The following is an 18602-nucleotide window of genomic DNA, read 5'->3' as shown; positions in this document are numbered from 1 at the left end:
CCCGCGTGAAGGCAACGCAGGTACATACATATCCACCATGCTCTACAATGTAGTAGCACGTAAAAGCACACATTCTGCTTTGCGCGTGGCTGGCTTCGCCCCTTTCCCTCTCGGAGCCCTGTGCAGATGGATGCCGGGTTGCGTGTTGCGGGGCTTTGCTTGCTTGCTTGCTTTCAGCAGCGGCGGGATATCGGGGCCTTGGCGTCAATGCGGCTGGATACTGCGGACGGGCTCAGCAGTACATGACGGGAGGGGAAAAAAATCATTGAGGTTCTACCTGAACAGCAGGTCGTTCGAATCATGGCAGGGCTCATGGCTGGTGGCGTAGGCCATTTCCATACGTACTTTCCCTGCTCGCACGGCCACCACGTGTAAGTCACGAGCTCGGGCGGGACTTGTCGATGCCCTCATCACAAACAAGCTCGGGTGGCGGCCCAGGGGGCGAGCCCGTGTTGTGAACTGAACATTGGAGAAGATGAGAGATCAGATAGGAGCTGACGCTGCGTTCCGGCGAGATCTGCCCGCAGTTGTCCATCTGACGAGGCGCACCCTACACCGAATCCTTCACCTGCGGCGCAATTCCTCGCAACGTAAACATGCATGGAGACATACATGGAAACCAGGGGAATGGGGTCCTGGGCAGATGAATGGTAGATGCTCTAACGATATGAAAGGTTGCGTTCGGGGGCGACGTGGATTATAAGTGAGGGTCCGCCTCCGCCAAGCTGCCCAACACCCGCATACATTAGCCGCCAGCCAAGACGGCACTTCCACCGCACCGTCAATCGACCGGCCAGCGGCACACGATGACTTACCTTGCTCCGCTCCACATAAACACACATGCTGTCCGTCGTCGTACCACCGGCCTGTTTGCCGAGCCGTGTTCTCGCTTCCTCTGACTCGCCGCCTGGCCCCCTCCGGGCGCGCCGAGTACCGTTTCCGCCTCGAAGCCACAAGGCTCCTCTAAAGTCCCTGCGACCACATAACCCATTATTCAATTCGTTTCGGGCCCCTGTCGGCTACACCGCAAAGTCGGCGTGGGCTACGGCTCAAACACTTGCGCGGCATCTCGGCAGTGCCAGCAGGCGATCATCGGGATTGACGGCCGCTGCGGTCTCGAGTGACTTCCCCTGACGCATTGCTGCCGGCGAGACGCCAAGCAGGGGCACTCACTGCAGTCACGTATGCATACACGCACAGCCCGTAGATCAATCATTCGTTCGGGGCCGTCGCCCGGCCTTCGTCCTAGGTACATCCATCCCAGACGTTCTGCGGCGTCTCCAGCCGCGCCTTCGTCTTGTTCGATTCCCTCCCGCTCCCCTCAACGTCAAAGCAAACCGCCACCGCTTGCGCATTCGAGATCGTCAGAGGGCAGCGAGGCCCGCGAGCAAGAGAAATGGGGGTAGAGTGGCAGGCATCGCTGCCTTGGTATCCAGTGCTGCCCGTCGGGCCGCCAGGGTCCCATGTTCCCGGCGACCCCCAGGCACAAAAGCAAGAAAAAGTGTTGTGAATGCATGTCTATGTAGTAAGGGAACTACCTGTCCACAAGTGGCCGGGTCGAGCACGGCGGGAATACATGGCCGCTCGGAGGTTCGTCCGTCGCCAGCTCGCTGGGCGGTTCCATGCATGCCCCGACCGGCAATCCTCCTCAGATCGCTGAGAGCGCGTATCCAGCGTTAGGCTGGCCGGCCGTATTGGGGTGTATCGTATCGTTGCTTCTTCGACACGTTTCGTAAACTGGACTCGGGTCCAGAGGCTCGCTAATGCTCGGAGACAGATTTTTGGGGGACGTATGCGTGAATGGCACCAAATCAACAACCGCCGGCCTCGACGGGCCGGAGATGAGCAAGGTAGGGCAGGGCAGTTGTCAGTACTACTGCTTCCTGGCCTTTTCCTGGGCTCGCTGCTCGCGCGCGGCTCGGACGAGAGGCGCCAGCTGGCCCAGGTCGACGCATTGCTTCATGAACTCGTGCTGCGGAACGTCAGATATGCACAGCACACAAAAGGGGGGGCAAAGGGGACAACATACCCTCAGCAGGTCGTGAGCGCTCGCCCGCTTCTCCGGGTCGACCTTGAGCGCAAAGTAGAGAAAGTCCTTGAAGACGGGCGAGAGGTCCTGCTCGTTCTTGATCTGCGGCGTACCATTGGTGGCAATCAGCCACAGCGCACGCAGGGGCGACTCCGTCAGGTACGGCGGCTCGCCCTCAATCATCTCGATGGCCATGATGCCGAGCGACCAAATATCCACCTTGCGGCCATACTCCTTGCGCGTGACCACCTCGGGCGCCATCCAGTAGGGCGTGCCCACCATGGTCGTTCGCTTGTTCTGGGCCTCGTTGATTGTGGCGCAGAAGCCGAAATCAGCTGCAACTGGTCAGTATGGTTCACTGGTAACGGGACGTGGGGGACACTCACTCAGCTTGATGCTGCCCTCGTTGGAAAGCAGAATGTTGTCCGACTTGATGTCGCGGTGGATGACGCCTTTAGAGTGCAGGTGCTGCAGGCCCTTGAGCGTCTCTCGGCATACCGACGCAATCTGCCCCTCGGTCATGATGTTGAATGTGACGACGTCCGTCAGGCTGCCGCCCTCCATAAACTCCATCACGACCCACAGCTCGCCGCCGCACAGGTAGCTGTCGATGAAATTTACAATGTTGGGGTGCGAGCTGTCTTTCATGACCAGGATCTCGTTGATGATGAGGTCTTTCTTGGGCTGCTGCTCGAGGTTCATCTGCTTGATAGCCACGAGGCGGTTCGTGCCGCGCTCGTAGCCTGTGAAGACGCCGCCGGACGCGCCCTGTCCAATCTTAGTGAAGCCGCGGAAGATCTCCCGCGGGTCGCCCTCATTGCAGATACGCTTGAGCGAGGCCACCACGTCGATGCCGTTGCTCTGTCGAGGCCGGTGTCGCGGCCTGGCTCCAGGTACGCCGCCGGGGCTAGGCTGCCGGCGGGAGCCCGGGTGGCCATTGTGCTCAGGCGTCCGCGCGTACTGCGGTGCATGATGCGGGCTCGGGACGGCCTGCGGAGGCGCCTGACGCTTGCTAGGCGCGCGGCCAACGTGGCCTGACATGGCCGCCTGCGCCTGCGCCAAGGCCTGCTCCTGCTGCTGCTGCATCAGCTGCTGCTGGTATGCCGTCGCCTGCGCGGCCTGCGTCATCTGCGGCGTCGGCGGGCTATATGGCGACTGCCCGTTGGCGCGCGAGTTGGATCGCGATCGGTGCTCCTCGGGAAGCATGGGGGCCTCCTTAGCCTGGCCGAAGCCGCCCGGCGAGACGTCGTCGGGGGGCTGAGACATGCCGATGCCCGAGTCCTTGGTCGTGTACGCGCTTGGGGGCAACGGCCGGTTGTTCATGCTCACGGGCGGTTTCGGTGCCGGGCGGTTGGGCATCATGTCCTTACCGGCGATGCCCAGGCCCTGGTTTCTGCTCGTCGGCACGGGGGGAGGTGGCCGAGGGTTCTCAAAGCTCCCTGCGGGCAAGGTCAGTATCAAATCGAGGAAGGAACGGGACCAGCAGTGGGCCGTACCCATATAGTTTGTGGGATACATGGCGGGAGAGGTCGGGTTCGAGGGGGGCGTGGCATATCCCCGCATGTCTGCGGTGCCTGCGTGGTGAAACTTCTCCAAGATCTGGTCTTCGGGCGGCCGCTCTTGCGTCTCCTTGTAGAACTGCAGGATGTCGACCATGGTCTGGGGGTTTTCGCGTCGCTCCTTTTCGGGGATGCCGCTCTCGTTGATTAATCGTTGCCATTCCTTTGGCAGGCCCTGCGAGACGAAGTCAGTACAGTGCATAGAGCAGCGTCGAGCGCGGGGCTGGACTCACCGTGAATTGCCCCGTGGCGCTGTCGTAGCCGACGTGAGTGACGTGAACGGGGTTCTCGGGCGCGGAGATGACGGGCTTCTTCTGAGACCCGACGAGGCTGTTGACGATGGCAGAGAAGCCCGACTTCTTGCGAAGGACGCCGGGCTTGGCATCCTTACCCTCGTCCGAATACCGCTTGGGGCTGGTGACCTGGGAGTCTGGGACCCGGCCGCCCTGGACCTTTTCCACGATGGAGGGGTCCATGTTGCTGAAGCTCACCGAGGAGCGGAGGGCGGGGCTCGCGAGGCGAGAGTCGGTGCCAGCCTTGAGGAGAGGGGGCGGGGCGGCGTTGGGGGGTCGCTGAAATGAGGATCGAGGGCTCGAGATCTTGGTGGCCTCGATGCGGCTCAGGATGGCGGCGCCGTCGAAAGGCGCGCCGATGAAGTCGTCGGATGCCTTTTGACTCAGGCGGCGGAGGTGAGGGTCGGAGAGGCGGTTCGGACGATGGGCCAGCGGCGTGGCGGATGCGGTGTAGGCGCTGCCGGAGTTGGCGATGCCAAACGGTGGCGACGTTGTCGACGACGAGGAGGCGGCGGCACCGGCACCGGCAAAGTCTCCCTGCTGGAGGACGGGGGACGGGTTCGAGGACCACTGTGCGGCGGGCGGGTGTCGGGGGGAGGAGGAGCTGTTGTTGGACGTGTTTGAGGCGGAGGACCGCACGGGCGGAGCGCTCGGGGCACGCCGCAGGCTCTGGGAGCTGCGCTGGCTGTCGATGGACTGGGCGTCGAAGCCGGATGAGGAGCGGGCGTAGGCGTGGTGGTGCGTGTGGTGGTGGTGCTGGTGGTGCTGGTGGAAGGAGGAGGACGAGGCTGCGGCGGCGGCGGCTGTGGAGGAGGAGGGAGGAGGTTTCTTGACGAGCCTGCGACGTTGCGAAGTGCCGTTGAAAGGCGAGCTCTGGCCGTCCATGATAGTGACCAACCCTTGCCTAAAAGGTCTCAGAGGGGAGGGAGCGAGCGAGCGCCGGCTGGGGGCCAGAGGGGACGAAGGGTGTGCGAGGAGAGGGAAAAAAAGCGGTCCTTGCGGGCCTCCGTTTGGATGGGCGGGTGGGCGCTCCTTTGGGGGGGAGGGCCAGAGGGTGATGGAGGAGGTGGTGGTGGGCGGGCGAGCGCGCGAGTGGGCGGAGGAGGGGCGGGCAGGCGGGCGGGTTTGCCTGGGCCGCGTCCAGTTGCGCTGGTGCTGGCGCTGGCGCTGCGCTGCTTCAGGTTCCCGGTTCCTTTTTTCGCGGCGGCGCGGGCAGCTGGCGGCGGACGCCCAGCGGGTGGTGCGGTGGTGCGGTGGAGGAGAGGGGAGGTCACCGGTGGCGCCAGACCTCTGGGCTGCTGCCGGGGCAGCGAGCGCTGTGTAGTCGGGAAGCACAGTATTAGGTGAGGTACTTGGCAACGTCGATGGCAGGACGTTGCAACGGCAGCGGTAGCGGCAGCCGCCCGACGGGTCAGTCGCAGGTGGGCAAGGCGAGTTGCGAGAGGCGTGGCGCGCGGTGCGGTGCGTTGCGTCGCGGTGCGTCGCGAGCGTTACGAGCCGTTGCGAGTGTTGGGTTGCTCCGGGACAAGGTCGTCGCCGCCGTCGTCGCGGTGGTGGTCGCCGTCACGCCTGTCTGCGGGCCGTGATGGATGGACTCTCGCGCCGTCGTCGTCGGCTTCGTCGTCGTCCACGGGTCAGGTCAGCGTCGCCGCGGGGCCAGTCAGTCTGTGCATGGGCGCCTCCGTCATTTACCTGGGCTGCGCGGCGCTGCACGAGGCGAGGTCGCTTGTCTGTTGCCCGTTGCCGCCGGCTGCGAGAGGGCGTCCGGGGGGGCGTGTGCGATGAGAGACAAGCAGGCCAAGCTGCGAGGGCCGTGCTACGTGAGGCGGGTGCTCGTCAGGCAATGGGCTCGGGCGATCTGGCGTCCGGCGGTTGAGCGCGTCTGGTGATGCGGGAGTCGGAGAGACGTGACGGAGCGAGCGAGCGAGCAAGGATGACGGGCAATGGCTGGCCCGCGTCAATGCTGAAGACCCAAGGCTGCTTGCTATTATGGACTAAGAGTGCCTGCAGTGCATTGGATCGAGTCTGCCATGCTCTCCTCCATGCTAAGGTATGCGGCAGATTGGCACCACGTTGAATCCTGCCGCATGCCAGCCCAGCAAGCCCAGACGACCGACACACGGGCATCCACCCCGTCTCACTGCCTCGCAATGGAAGGGCTGCTAAAATGTGCAGCGCCAATCCCAGCCCAGGCAGGGCCGGGTCGAGCTGCGCGGGTACAGTGCGCACCCGCACCGTCTGTCCCGTCGTGGTGAATGACTCCATGCTGAGGGGCTGGCTTAGGTGCCTGGTAGTGCGGGTTCCCGCACTGGCGTCGGTCGTCGCACCCCTGCGCTGGACGCCAAACAGCCCACCCGCGGGGTCGACACAGTGCGGGCTCTGGATGAATTGCGCCGGAGGAAAAGCCCTCTGGCGGCCCGACACAAGCAATTGACATCCATCGGAACAACCGTTGGGGGCCTCGGTACAGAGTCGCCAGCCAGGACAGGGCGCTGCCAGTTAATTAATTGCAGGCCCTGCCGTGCATGGGTGAAACGACTGGCGCGGATGTGCTTTTTGCTCGCACGAAGCAAAATCGACACGGGCGACGGTGCGCGCGCGACCGATTGACAGGCACGCAGGCGGGCATCGCGAGCCTCGCGGTCCTGGCCCGGGCTGCTATAAATAATGATGAAAGGCCTGGCCAAGGCTCGTATCGTGTCGCGCTGCCCTACCGACGATTGAGGAGCAAACAATACCGCACAAAGCACATGGATAGCACATCGCCGGACAGCTCATCAGCAAAGCCCAGCGCCCCCGGAGCCGCAACCGTGGCCCCCCATGGTTGGACGGCGCCGGCGCGAGGTCCACCGCGAAGACGGCTCGGGCTTGCAGAAGGCGACGACGATAACGACGGCGACGGGACAACACGGGAGAGCGAGAGAAGAAGAAAACAGCGCGTGGCGGCTCACCACTCACCAACGAAGATGGCGGACCGTCGAGATTGCCCATGCAGCCATCGCCCGCGTTGGTCTTTGATGGCGCGCTCACTGGCCCTCTGCTGGCTCCTGGGGCGCCGCTCCCCGGAGGAGAACAATCAATAACCTCACCTGCCTCAGTCCCCCAGGCGGCCAGCGTCACCCGCCGGCAGTGGGCCGTTGAACCGCGCATGGCCCAGTTTTCCCGCCTCATTCATCCTCCCGCCTGCATGCCCCCAATTTCACGACTGTCTCATTCTCGACTCGCCCAGAAAGGCTGTCGCAACGTCGCCTGGCCTGCGGGGCACCGCCCACCCCCCCATCTTCCCCTTCCATTCGCTCTGATTAGGCGCCCGCAACTGGATGGGCCACGTTCAACTCAAATGCCACAATGCCCACCAACAACGTGGGAGCCAAAAGCCACAAAGGGGCTTCTCCCAACCCTCGCGCGCCTGTCCCACGACATTTGCTGCCTGCGCGTGCGCCCGCCCTCGTCGGCGATTTGACCGGCCGACCGCCGGACGATGCCATGGACTCGACTGCCCATGGAATTTGGCCCCGGAGGGCGGGGGGCAATTGGACGCGACACAGGGCCATCCGGGGCTGCTTCCGACGCCAGGCACAGGCGCAAGCAACAGAAATCGACGTGGACGGGTGCGCGATCACCGGCCCAGCGCCGCTCACTCATCACCACCTCCGTTTCACGCCGTCGGCAATAACTCTGCCCGTTGGCGCTGCTGGCGCGGGCCTGCGTGAGAGAACTCCGCGTCGTCACGTCCCGGCCCCGGGCCTCCCCTGTTTCAAGCCACCAGGGCCTGCGCTCCACACGGTCCGTCCTCATCTCGCCCAAGCTGCTACAGACGTCGTCGGGCCAGCCGCCGCCGTTCAAGCGGGACGGGTCTGCGACAGGCGCATCGCATCGTGTCTTGCCCGGGACCCTCTGTGCAGGCGTTTGAAACGCAGCCGACCCCACCTCCTGGCTGTTCGGCAGTCTGGTTCGGCCCTCGACGGGGACGACCGACTCGAGCTTCACTCGCGGTGCCCAATGCCCGGGCCGCTGTGGCGCGCTCGTCGGGGCCTCTGCTGCCCTACTACAAGGTAAGATTGATTGCATCTGTGCCATTCCCGCCCGCCCGTCCGTCCGCCCGCCCTCCCGTCCGCTCGCCGATGCGTCGCTTCGCGGGGAAGCGAGCTCGTGCGACCGCACGCCCACGCCAGGACACGCGGGGCCACGCCCGGGCGTCGCGCGCGAGTCGTCAGAATGACGGACGACTGAGGGAGAGAGGCATGCTGACCGGCTGCATGGTTGGCCAGCGATGGGCTGTCAGGGCCAACGCAGATGCCAGTCGGTTCGCAGGGAGTCGTACGTCGTCGATGGCGTCTGCGGACGGGCGCCTCGTCGAGCCACGGCCAATGGACTGTAATGGTTGAGTGGTGTCTTGACGGATGCAGTGAGTGAGTGTTGACGCCTCGACCGGTGTCTGGAGTGAATGGTCGTGGCCCAATGGCAGAGATGGCCATAGGTTGTTCTCACGCGCCATTGAACCTTGGCCCTCGAAGTGCAGTGCAGGTTTGGGAGACGGCTGCTTCGTACTCCGTAGGCGACTCTCCTCCGCATAATGGATGCGTCAGGCCACAGTACACGACCCGACCTTAAGCAGAGCACGACAGCGTCATGGAAATCACATAGACGGCCCAATTGCTTACTGCAATGCCGCCATATCCTTCCAGTCGCACCCAGTGCAGTCGTCATTCTCACCATTTTTGCCTTCCTGGCCGCAGGAAGTAGACGTGGCCATCGCCAAGTCACATGCCTCGTCCCGTGACTCCCGCTCCAATTGGCCCACCAGCACCACGCCTGGTGGGGATCCGAGCCGCCCGTCGGGCCCGACCCCTGCGCCAGGCCAACACTTCTGCCGTGGGGGAAGCTGGACAAACTTCCACCTCACCCTCAACTCTGTCCGCTCCAACAGACACCGCCTCGCACCACCATCCTCGGTCCGCCGCATCTTCTGGTTCATCCTCCTGGTCACCGGTATCCATCGCCTGTGCGCGTCTGCATCATGTTCTAGACGCCACAGAACCCCAAGACTGTGTATTGTATTGTGCCCGAGCCTCAATACTCTCCTCGAACGACCAAAGCGGTCCTGTAAGTCCACCGCGTGGGGGAAGGGGGGCATGACCCCGGACCCGTCAATGCATCCGACGACGGTCACTGACGCCGAGCCAGCACCACCAATTGCCCGCAAATAGCCCCCATATACGTCCCCGAACGTCCCACAATGGCCGCGAACCCGACGTCCACCGCTGACCTCGCAAACGGCGGCGAGGAATCCGCGGCGCAGAAGCTCCTCCAGAAGCACGCCGAGGCTCCGCACACCGTCACCGTTGAGGACGTCCCCGACGAGGATGGCCCAGCCCCGAAGCCGGCCGCCGAGGCCTCTGGCTCCTGGGCTGCCCCTATGAGCGCAAAGGCCGCTGGCAAGCAGCAAGCAACCCAGCCCAAGTCCGCCCTCGACACCCAGTCGCACGAGCTCTTCCCGGAGCTCGGCGCACCCAAGGGCAAGAGCGCCAACATCGCTCCTGTCTGGGGTGCCAAGAGCGGCGCCAATGGCAAGGCCAATGGCTCCGGCGCCTCCAACGGCGCCTCTCGCTCCTCGACCCCGACGTCCACCGGCGCCGCAACGCCCTCGCAGTCCAGCGCCGCCCCGTCCATGTTCATCCCCGGCCGCAATGTCGAGACGGTCACCCTTGATCCCGCCTTCATTCTGCCCCGCGGCCAGTTGAAGCGCCCCATCGCCGACACCCTCAAGGACATCAACCGCAAGTCCCGGGCCAACTTGACCATGTCTACGGCCCCCAACGGCCGCCTGCGCTTCGACGCGACCGGCCCTCCCGAGGTCGCCCAACAGGCCCTCAAGGATCTGGTCTCGCAGATCGGACTCAGGGTGAGTTTTTCCCGGGTGTCGATCCGCCATTGAGCCGTGCCTAACCAGAGCAGACGTCGATCAAGGTCCCCATCCCCCACAGCGCGCGCGCCCACATCATCGGCAAGGGCGGCTCCATGATCAAGGCCCTGCAGGAGAAGACGGGTGCCCGGATCCAGCTCCCCCGAGCCGAGGAGGGCAGCCGCCCGGCCGACGACGACGACGACGACGCCACAATTGATGTCATCGTCGAGGGCAACGCCCTGTCGGCGGCGTCGGCGCGCAACGAGATTCTCAAGATTGCCGGCGAGCGTTCCGCCAACGTGCAGACCAAGGTCCGCGGCATTGCGCCGGCCTTTTACCCCTTCCTCGCCGGCCCCGCCAACGCCGCGGCCCAGTCGCTCGAGGACGAGAACGGCGTCCAGATCCGCGTGCCCCCGCACCAGCCATTCTCGCGTGTGCCCGCGCCTGTGGCCCCCGCACCCGGCCAGCGGCCCGTGTTCCACCCCGCCGGCTCCGACGACGACCACATCCAGCTCGCCGGCGACCGGGCGGCCGTGCAAAAGGTGCGTGCCGAGATCGAGCGCCGCGCCGCGCAGCTCCAGAAGGAGCTCGAGGCCGAGCAGCTCTCCATCCAGCGCGGCCGCCACCAGTTCATCGTTGGCGACCGCGGCGTGCCGGCCGACGACTTCTTCGCCGAGACGGGCTGCGCCATCCTGCTGCCTTCGGAGGAGGACGATGACATGGTCACCATCATCGGCCCCGCCGACCGCGTGCAGGCCGGCCTGGAGCGCGCCATGGACCTCGCCATGGGCATGCAAATGTCCAACATTGACATTTCGAGGTTTCATCGCACCGCCCCGAGCGGCGCCGCCGCCCACGCGGCCAACGTCACGCGCTACCTGCGCCAGCGCCGCGAGATTGAGCGCCTCGAAAAGCTCTACAACACGCACATCAACACTCCCTTCTCCCAGGACGGCGCCCTGCCGTGGGAGCTGTACTCGCGCGAGGGCAAGAACGCCATCCGCGCGCAGTCGGAGATTACGGGCATCATCAACGGCCTCCCGCCGTCGCGCATGCAGGCCGTCCCCGTGGACCCCTTCTTCCACCAGCACCTGCGCAACGACGTTACGCCCCGTGTCAAGAAAGACTACGGCGTGCACGTCGTTGTGCCCGAGGCCTCGGAGGCCGACGCCCCCGTGCTTCTCGTCTTCGAGGGCCCGGACCCCGCCGACGGCCCGTACCAGGTCCCGCGCACCAAACCCACGGACGCCGAGGTCAAGGCTTTCCAGCAGGGTATCGATGATGCGCGCAAGCACATCCTGGAGCTCCTCAACAAGCAGGAGTCGCTCACCAGCACGACGCTGGACGTGCCAGCCAAGTTCCACGAGAAGCTCCGTCGCTTCATCAAGAAGGAGCAGGAGAGCCGCTCCTCTGACCAGATCCCCATCCGCGTCACTAAGGTCGGCACCAATATCACGCTGCGCGGGCCGGCATCGGCCGTCGAGTCGCTGGCGGCCAAGGCCGAGGAGTTTGTCGAGCAGGCCAAAGAGGAGGAGAAGGAGCGCGGCTTCACGCTGTCGTTTGACTTTCCCCAAAAGTACGCCAACCACCTGATTGGCAAGGGCGGTAGCAACATCAAGGAGCTGCGCGACCGCTTCGACGTCGAGATCCAGGTCCAGGACGGCAAGGTCGAGCTCAAGGGCCCCAAGGCCAAGGCCGAGGCGGCGCGCTCGCATATCCAGGGACTCGGTCGCACGCTGGCGGACGAAACGACGCACGTCCTCAAGATCGACCCTAAGTACCACCGGGAGCTCATCGGCGCGCAAGGCGGCCAGATCAACCGCCTGCAGAACCGCTACAAGGTGCTCATCTTCTTCCCGCGGTCTGCCAAGAGCGCGGCCGAGGACCAGTCCAACGCCGACGCCGCCAGCGAGGCCGGCAAGCCCCGCCGCCAGCAGGCGCCGGATGAGGTCATCATCCGCGGGCCCAAGAAGGGCGCCGACGAGGCCCGTGACGAGATCTTTTCGCTTCACAAGTACCTAGAGGAGCACTCGGTCACGGCCTCGGTACCCGTGCAGCAGAAGCAGGTCGGTTCGCTCATCGGACAGGGCGGCGCCGCCCTCGACGAGCTGCGCCAGGCCACGGGCGCCCGCATCGACGTGCCCGCCGACCGTGACACGGACATTGTCGAGATTGTCATCAAGGGTACCGCGTCGCAGGTCGCCCAGGCCCGCAAGATTCTCGAGGAGAAGCGCGCCGTCTTTGACGACACCGTCGTCAAGACGCTTGACGTCGACAAAAAGCACCACAAGGCGCTTATTGGCTCGGGCGGTAAGTCACGGTGGCGTCTTCCTTACTCGCTCTGACACTGACAATCTTATTCTAGGCTCCAACCTGCGCGAGATTGTCGTCGGTGCCGGCGGCGCAGACGACCGCCGCAGCCTGGCACGGACGATCCAGTTCCCGAAGCAGGACGCCGATGGCAACACCATCAAAGTCGAGGGACGCACCGACGTGGTGCAGAAAATTATCGAGCGTATCGAAGAGATTGTCGCCGAGCGGGAGAGCCAGGTCACCGAGGTGGTGGAGGTGCCGGTCGAGAACCACCGCTCGCTCATCGGACGCGGCGGCGACGTCAAGCGGCAGATGGAGACGCAGTTTTCCGTCAGCATCGACGTGCCGCGACAGGGCGAGGGCAAGACGGGCGTCAAGGTGACGGGCCGACCCGAGAACGTGGCCAAGGCTAAGGAGCACATCGCGGGCATTGTCAAGCAGCAGCAAGGCGAGGCGCTGCAGGTCCCGCGCAGCGTGCACCACGCCGTGTCCAACAACGGGCAGCTGTTCCGGCAGCTGCGAAACAACCACCAGGTGACCGTGGACCACGCAGGCCAGCAGGCGCCGGCTAAGACGGGCTCGTCGACGCGAGCGGCCGATGCGGCGCTGCCTCTCATCACCGACGATGCCGACGCCGCGGCGGATGCACACTCGTGGAAGGTGGTGCGGACGGCGTCGGACGAGCAGGGCGAGATCCCGTGGGTGCTGCGCGGCCCGCCCGAGGGCGTGGCCAAGGCCAAGGAGATGATCCAGCGGGCACTCGAGCAGGCGCAAAAGAACGACGCGACGGGCTACCTGGTGCTACCGGACCCCAAGACGTACCGGCACGTCATCGGGCCCAACGGGTCCAAGGTCAACTCGATCCGGCAGCAGAGCGGGTGCCGCATCCAAGTGCCGCGCGACCAGGCCAAGGACGAGGCGATTGAGATCGTGGGCAGCCAGGACGGTGTCGAGAAGGCCAAGGACCTGATCCTGGCGGCGGTGCGCGAGGCGCTCAAGAGGGAGTAGCTTTCGTACGAGTTGACTTGATGCCGAGTAGCTGGGAATACAAGACGATGCCACGTGTAGGCTGGCCGTATAGTAGCCGCATCACCGGGGCCATCATCAGACATAATTAGGCGATAGGGGGTTAGATTGAACGTCTGCTACAACTATACGAATACGTGCAAAATGTACAAGCATCGTGGTGACTGCGCCGTTATGACGCGAGGCCGCGCGTGAGGCGGACTCGATGGCCGTGCGAACTGCAGTCACAAGCGACGCCACGGCGATCAAATGTTAGTGCTGCGGGCGCCGGCACTTTGACTTCCGTGTGGTGCGAACCAGCCCCACCAAAAATGCGTCTGGCAACTTTCTTTTGTGACAGCACCACCACGCGCCCCTGAGAGCCATCCGCCCGCCCGAACATCGCCAGCTGCCTCAACTCTCCGGCAGGAGGCGGCACTGCTCGAGTCTGCACCGTCCTGCCGCGTCACTGGCACCACTGGCACCATTGGCCGCCCGCAGAGCACAGCGAACATGGTTGCGGCAGCGCAGCCCGGGGCCGCCCCGTGGGACGCCGTCCCTGCGCACGACCAGCTCTTTGTCCTCATCACGGGCTCCAATAGGTAAGCCGACCCTCTGTCTCTCTGCAGCGGCCACCCCTGTCGACACGCGTATTGGGCAGTCGGGCGAGCTGTCTATCGCTCGCAGGAGCAGCACCGCTGACGTGAGCCCGAGGGTCAGCGGCGTGGGCCTGGGTATCGCCCACCGTCTCGTCGACGAGTTCCTCGCCCAGCGGCCCTTGACTTCGCACCTCATCCTCATCCCGACTGCGCGCTCCCCGTCAAAGTGCCTCCAGGCCGTGCACGACATCCGCGCCTATGCCGCCAACGCCGCCGAAGACCCGACCTCGCCGCTGCGCGCTCGCGCCGGCCCGGACTACGTCCACCCACGCGACACGCTCGCCCGCGTCCATGCCCTCGGCCTGACGCTCGACCTGTGCGACCTGCGTGGCGTGCGTGATTTCGCCGCCCGCCTCATACACGAAGAGGTGAGCAATCCGCGCGGCGCCGAGGCGTCCATAAAGCAGGGCGGCACGGGCGAGGACCTACGCGGCGTGCGCGTCCCCCGAATCGACAGCGTCGTCTGCAACGCCGCGTTTGGCGGCTGGTCCGGCGTCGACTACCCGGCGGCCGTGTGGTCGATCCTCACAAAGGGCATCGTTCAGTCGGTGACATGGCCGACGTTCAAGGGCTCGCTGCCAACATGCATTCTCAACGAGCGGCAAGAATACGGTTATGTATGTGGCCACCACCCCTTGCGGTCCGTTTGCCCGCGGTACTGACATGAGCACAGCCCGTCAAGCCCCTCCTCGGCGAAGTGTTCGCGGCGTGTGTCTTTGGGCACTACATGCTCGCGCATCAGCTGCTGCCTCTGCTCAGCCGGCCGGCGTCGACGGACCTCCCCCCTGGGCGCATCATCTGGTCGTCGAGCATCGAGGCGTGCCGCGACGTCTTCAACCCGGACGATTTTCAGTGCTTCATGCGCGACGAGGCCTACGAGTCGGCCAAGCGCCTCACCGATGTGCTCTCCCTGACGGCGTCGGTGCCGGGCTCGGCACCCTTTTCTGCGCGGTGGCTCACGCCCGACGATGCCGCCGTCGCCAAGGAGCGGCCCGTCCGCCCGCGTGTATACCTCTCGCACCCAGGTATCGTCGCCAGCACGCTCTTCCCCGTACCGTGGTTCCTCTTCTGGGCCTACAAGCTTGCGCTGCTCATCTCGCGCTGGCTAGGCTCCCCCTGGCACACCGTTGACGGCTACACGGGCTCCAAGGCCGCCGCCTGGCTCGCCCTCCAGGAACAACCCGAGCTTGATGCTCGGGCCGCCGACCGCATCAAATGGGGGTCCACCGCCGACCGTCACGGGCGCGCCGACGTCAAGATCACCGAGGTCGAGGGTTGGGGCTGGGAGGGCCGCGTCGAGGACCCGGCCAAGGATACTGCCCTGGACGTGCTGCACAAGGCTCGCGGGCGCAAGCACGATGTACTGGACGCCACGCGCGAGGACATTGAACAGTTTCAGGAGCTGGGCGCGCGCTGCTGGCGCGAGATGGAGGAGCTGCGGGCGCGGTGGGAGGACATAATCGACGACGACTAATCTGCAGGCACCGACGTGCGACCTTGTAATAATAATAGACCTATGTGCGACACAGAGACAGACACAACTACGAACACACCTCTAAAGCGGGGGAAACTATCGGCAGTGCGCGACAGAGGACACTCGATACAGAGACGGAGATGATGGATTGCGAAACAGAGACGGCACGAGATCAGACGGTGTATATTATTCGCCTACATGGCTGCATGGAGAACCGCCCGACTACCTACTCAACTTGACTCGCACAAGTAGTAAAATCACGCTATATGCCTTCCTCTCTCGCATGCTACGCCTGCTCTTGTGTCGTCGCTGCGGTGGCGGCGGAGACGACGTGGCCCTCTCTGCCCTGCTCGTCGGAGCGGACGCGGCGCAGAACGACCTTGTCGCGGCGACCAAACAGGCCGAGGGCGAGGGGTAGGGGGCAGACGACGAGGGCAATAACGGCCTGGAAGATAAGGGCGCGCTTCATGTTGCGGGGCGGGTCGGCGTCGTCGCCGTCGGTGAGAGCGTCGCTGACGATGACGAAGATGGCGCCAAAGAGCTGGCCGCCGGCCCAGGCGGTGGTGGAGGTGACCTCGGGGCTGAGTGGGTGGCTGAGCTCGATGAGGAATTCGAGGGCGACGGGCACGAGGGCGAAGGAGGAGGCGCCGAGAGCCGCGAGGACGACGTAGGGTCCCGCGATAGAGCGCGTCTCGGGCATCCAGATGAAGACGAGGTAGCAGAGGCCGATGACGGGGATGAAAAGCTTGAGGGCGAGGAGGAAGGCCTTTGTGCGGTCGAGGATGGGCGAGGAGATGGCGGCGGCGACGAGGCCGACGAGGATGAGGACGGCGCCGCCGATGCCGGCCTCGTCGTCGGTGAAGCCGTAGGGCACCATCATCTGGTTGAGGAGCGACGAGATGGAGTTGAAGAAGCCGACGAAGATGAAGAAGGGGACGAGGACGAGCCAGAGCTCGGGCGAGCGCGTCACGACGCCAACGGACTCGCGGAGGCGGAGCTTGGGCGTCTCGGCCGAGGGGCCGACGGGGGTGGGCGGCGCGGCGGGGACGAAGAAGGCCGGGACGCTGCAGACGGTCGAAATGATGGAGACGTAGAGGACCATCTTGGAGATGTCCTCGGGCCCTTTGACCCAGAGCGGGTTGATGAGCTGGCCCAGGGCGCCGCCCAGGGGGTTCGCAAGGCTGGTGACGGCGGTGGCCGCGACGCGGCCACGGTTGGTGAACCACAGGTCCGAGTAGCGGGTCGGGGCGGCGAGAATGAAGGGCTGGGCGAAGCCGATGAGGATCTCGCCGGCCATGACGTGGGCGATGTGGCCGCCCGAGGTGCTCGTGGAACCGGCATAGCGCACCCAGTTGCCGACGAGGATGAGGACGGCGGCAACCATGAAAGCCAGCTTGGGCCCGCGGTGCAGGACGGCGATGGTGAGGGGGAAGATGGCGACGAAGGCGAGGAAGAAGGCGGTGCTGATCCAGTTGATGGTGGACTTGGAGACGTTGTAGTAGGTGGCCGCGTTGTCGGCGACGGGGGCGAAGGTGAGCCACTGCATGGATTCCATTCTCTCGTCAGTCTCCGTTTCCGTGTCATTCAAGCCAGTCAGTCCGGGGCAGCACTCACGTCCCAGGAGACAACAATGTTCATGAGGGTCAGCTGGACGAGGCCGAACCAGCGTCGCTTGTAGGTGCGGTACTCGGTCGACGTGCCGTTGGTGACGCTGCCCTCGCGCTCCTCGCCGACGGTGCGCTCGCGCATGGTGAAGTCGTTTGAGCCCAGCTTCTTCTTGCCGCTGCCACCCCAGAAGCGTCCGCCGCTACCCATGGCATCGGTGCTGGCCCGGTTGCCGCTGCCGCTGCCGTCGGCGCTCGCGCTCTTGATGAAGCTTCCCAGCGCCATGGCGAGAGGGAGCACCGGGCGACGCAAGAGGTCTTGTGATGGCGATGCGGAGAAGGAGAGGAAGGTTTGGAGACTTTGCTGGACCTGGAGACCACCCACCGGGCGCGCGGACAAAGTCAAGTGAGTGGCGTCGCGGGAGGCGCCGGGGGTGGGAGGTGACAATAAGTCGAGCTTCGGGCAAGGAGCAGAAAAGTTAAGTCTTTCGTCCCGGCGGTCCGTCCTTGGCGAAAGGGCCGGGGGGGCGGGCAGCGTGCTGCTGCAATGCAGAATGCAGACGCGGGCTCCTGCAGGACGCTGCGCGAGGTTTAGTTTCTGCGAGTTGTCGTCGAACTAGCTGCACGAGCCGTCCGCCCGCTGGGGGAAGCGAGCCGTTTGGCGTGCGCTGGGGGTGTGGTTTGCAGGCCGGTGCTGGAAATTGCAACGACGCCGCCGGGGGGCTAGTATTAGTCGAGGTCGGCCCAGGCCAAGCCGCGGGAGGGTCGAGTCCAGCCCAGCCCTGTGGGGACGAGAGAGAGAGGTCAGGTCAACGACGACGCTGGATCGAATGCTTTTTCATCCGCGCTGTCGTGTCCTGCGGCCGCTGTTCGAGGGAGGCGGAGGGGCCTGGGTTGACGATGGCGTCGTCGTGTCGTGCGTGGGGTTGCGGTGAGTGGGTGGCCGAGTGAGCGCAATGGGCTGCCAGCAGACACAGAGCGCAGCACACGACAGGATGGGATCGCGTATCGTGGGAGATGATAGCAATGCCAGCAGGGAACAAGCAGAGGGCATTCGCCGCTTGAAATGGCCAGCCCCCGATGCAATCGCTCGCGCTAGCTGGCTGTCGGCCGCAAGCGATGGGGGGGCGGATACGCAGAGGATTGATTGTCTGGTCGCGCGTGGATCTGCTTCCCCATCGCCCGTCGCCGTCGACCAGCGCTTTGAGGTGGACGGCAAAAGCGAAACAGAGGCACTGGACCAGCCCAGACAGGCGGATCCCCCCGGTCCCCCTCCCAGGGGATCACAGGGCGCCGACGATGCGGGGTTCCAGGGTCTCGGGCCTAGCGCGCACACTCGCACGCGCTGGCCGGCGCTCGTATGGACGGCTGGACGGCTGGACGGGGCCTTGGGGGCGCCTCGGGGCCTGGGCAGGGCCCCACCCACGGCGACCATCCATCCATCCCTCCACTGCGCCGTCCAACCGTCCGTAGGCTGGATTGGATCCATGGATGGGATCCAAGCCATCAATGCAGGTGATTTGCGGCGGGCGATCGATGGCCCAGCACCACCGCCAGCGCTAGCCTCGGCTGCAACGACAGGCTTGCTGCTGGTGCTGCAACGTCCACGCGCGCGCATGCAGCGAAAGCATGTGGCAGCCTCGTCTCGTTTCGTCTGCCTTTTTTCCCATCTCTCGATTTCAGGCCGCCACCGCAAACACCACGCGCATGCCGCCCATAGTACCTACGCATTGCCAACTCTTCCCTCTGCATCGCCCG

At 64.9% G+C, this 18602-nt stretch overlaps 4 protein-coding genes across 4 annotated transcripts; 2 read left to right on the top strand and 2 right to left on the bottom strand.

Moving 5' to 3' along the window:
- Positions 1–1873: 1873 nt before the first annotated feature.
- Positions 1874–4766, bottom strand: PLICBS_007605 (signal transducing kinase of the PAK; the record flags this gene model as incomplete). The annotated part of the gene is made up of 5 exons (XM_018321055.2): positions 1874–1972; positions 2030–2364; positions 2416–3468; positions 3526–3763; positions 3822–4766. 5 exons carry the CDS (start codon positions 4764–4766, stop codon positions 1874–1876), a joined length of 2670 nt encoding a protein of 889 aa, XP_018180952.1.
- Positions 4767–9120: 4354 nt separating this feature from the next.
- On the top strand, positions 9121–13110 carry PLICBS_007604 (uncharacterized protein; the record flags this gene model as incomplete). The annotated part of the gene is made up of 3 exons (XM_018321053.2): positions 9121–9786; positions 9840–12099; positions 12155–13110. 3 exons carry the CDS (start codon positions 9121–9123, stop codon positions 13108–13110), a joined length of 3882 nt encoding a protein of 1293 aa, XP_018180950.2.
- Positions 13111–13620: 510 nt separating this feature from the next.
- Positions 13621–15240, top strand: PLICBS_007603 (3-keto-steroid reductase; the record flags this gene model as incomplete). Its single annotated transcript, XM_065601213.1, has 3 exons — positions 13621–13709; positions 13822–14383; positions 14440–15240. The coding sequence occupies 3 exons, from the start codon at positions 13621–13623 to the stop codon at positions 15238–15240; spliced, it is 1452 nt and encodes a 483-aa protein (XP_065457285.1).
- Positions 15241–15526: 286 nt separating this feature from the next.
- PLICBS_007602 (uncharacterized protein) lies at positions 15527–17130 on the bottom strand (the record flags this gene model as incomplete). Its single annotated transcript, XM_018321051.2, has 2 exons — positions 15527–16780; positions 16855–17130. The coding sequence occupies 2 exons, from the start codon at positions 17128–17130 to the stop codon at positions 15527–15529; spliced, it is 1530 nt and encodes a 509-aa protein (XP_018180948.2).
- Between the last annotated feature and the right edge of the window lie 1472 nt (positions 17131–18602).

The sequence above is a fragment of the Purpureocillium lilacinum genome, assembly GCF_023168085.1.
Source record: "Purpureocillium lilacinum CBS 284.36 DNA, scaffold_5, whole genome shotgun sequence".
NCBI lineage: Eukaryota > Fungi > Ascomycota > Sordariomycetes > Hypocreales > Ophiocordycipitaceae > Purpureocillium > Purpureocillium lilacinum.
The sequence above is the reverse complement of the archived record's forward strand: the minus strand, read 5'-3'. Positions and strand labels throughout refer to the sequence as shown.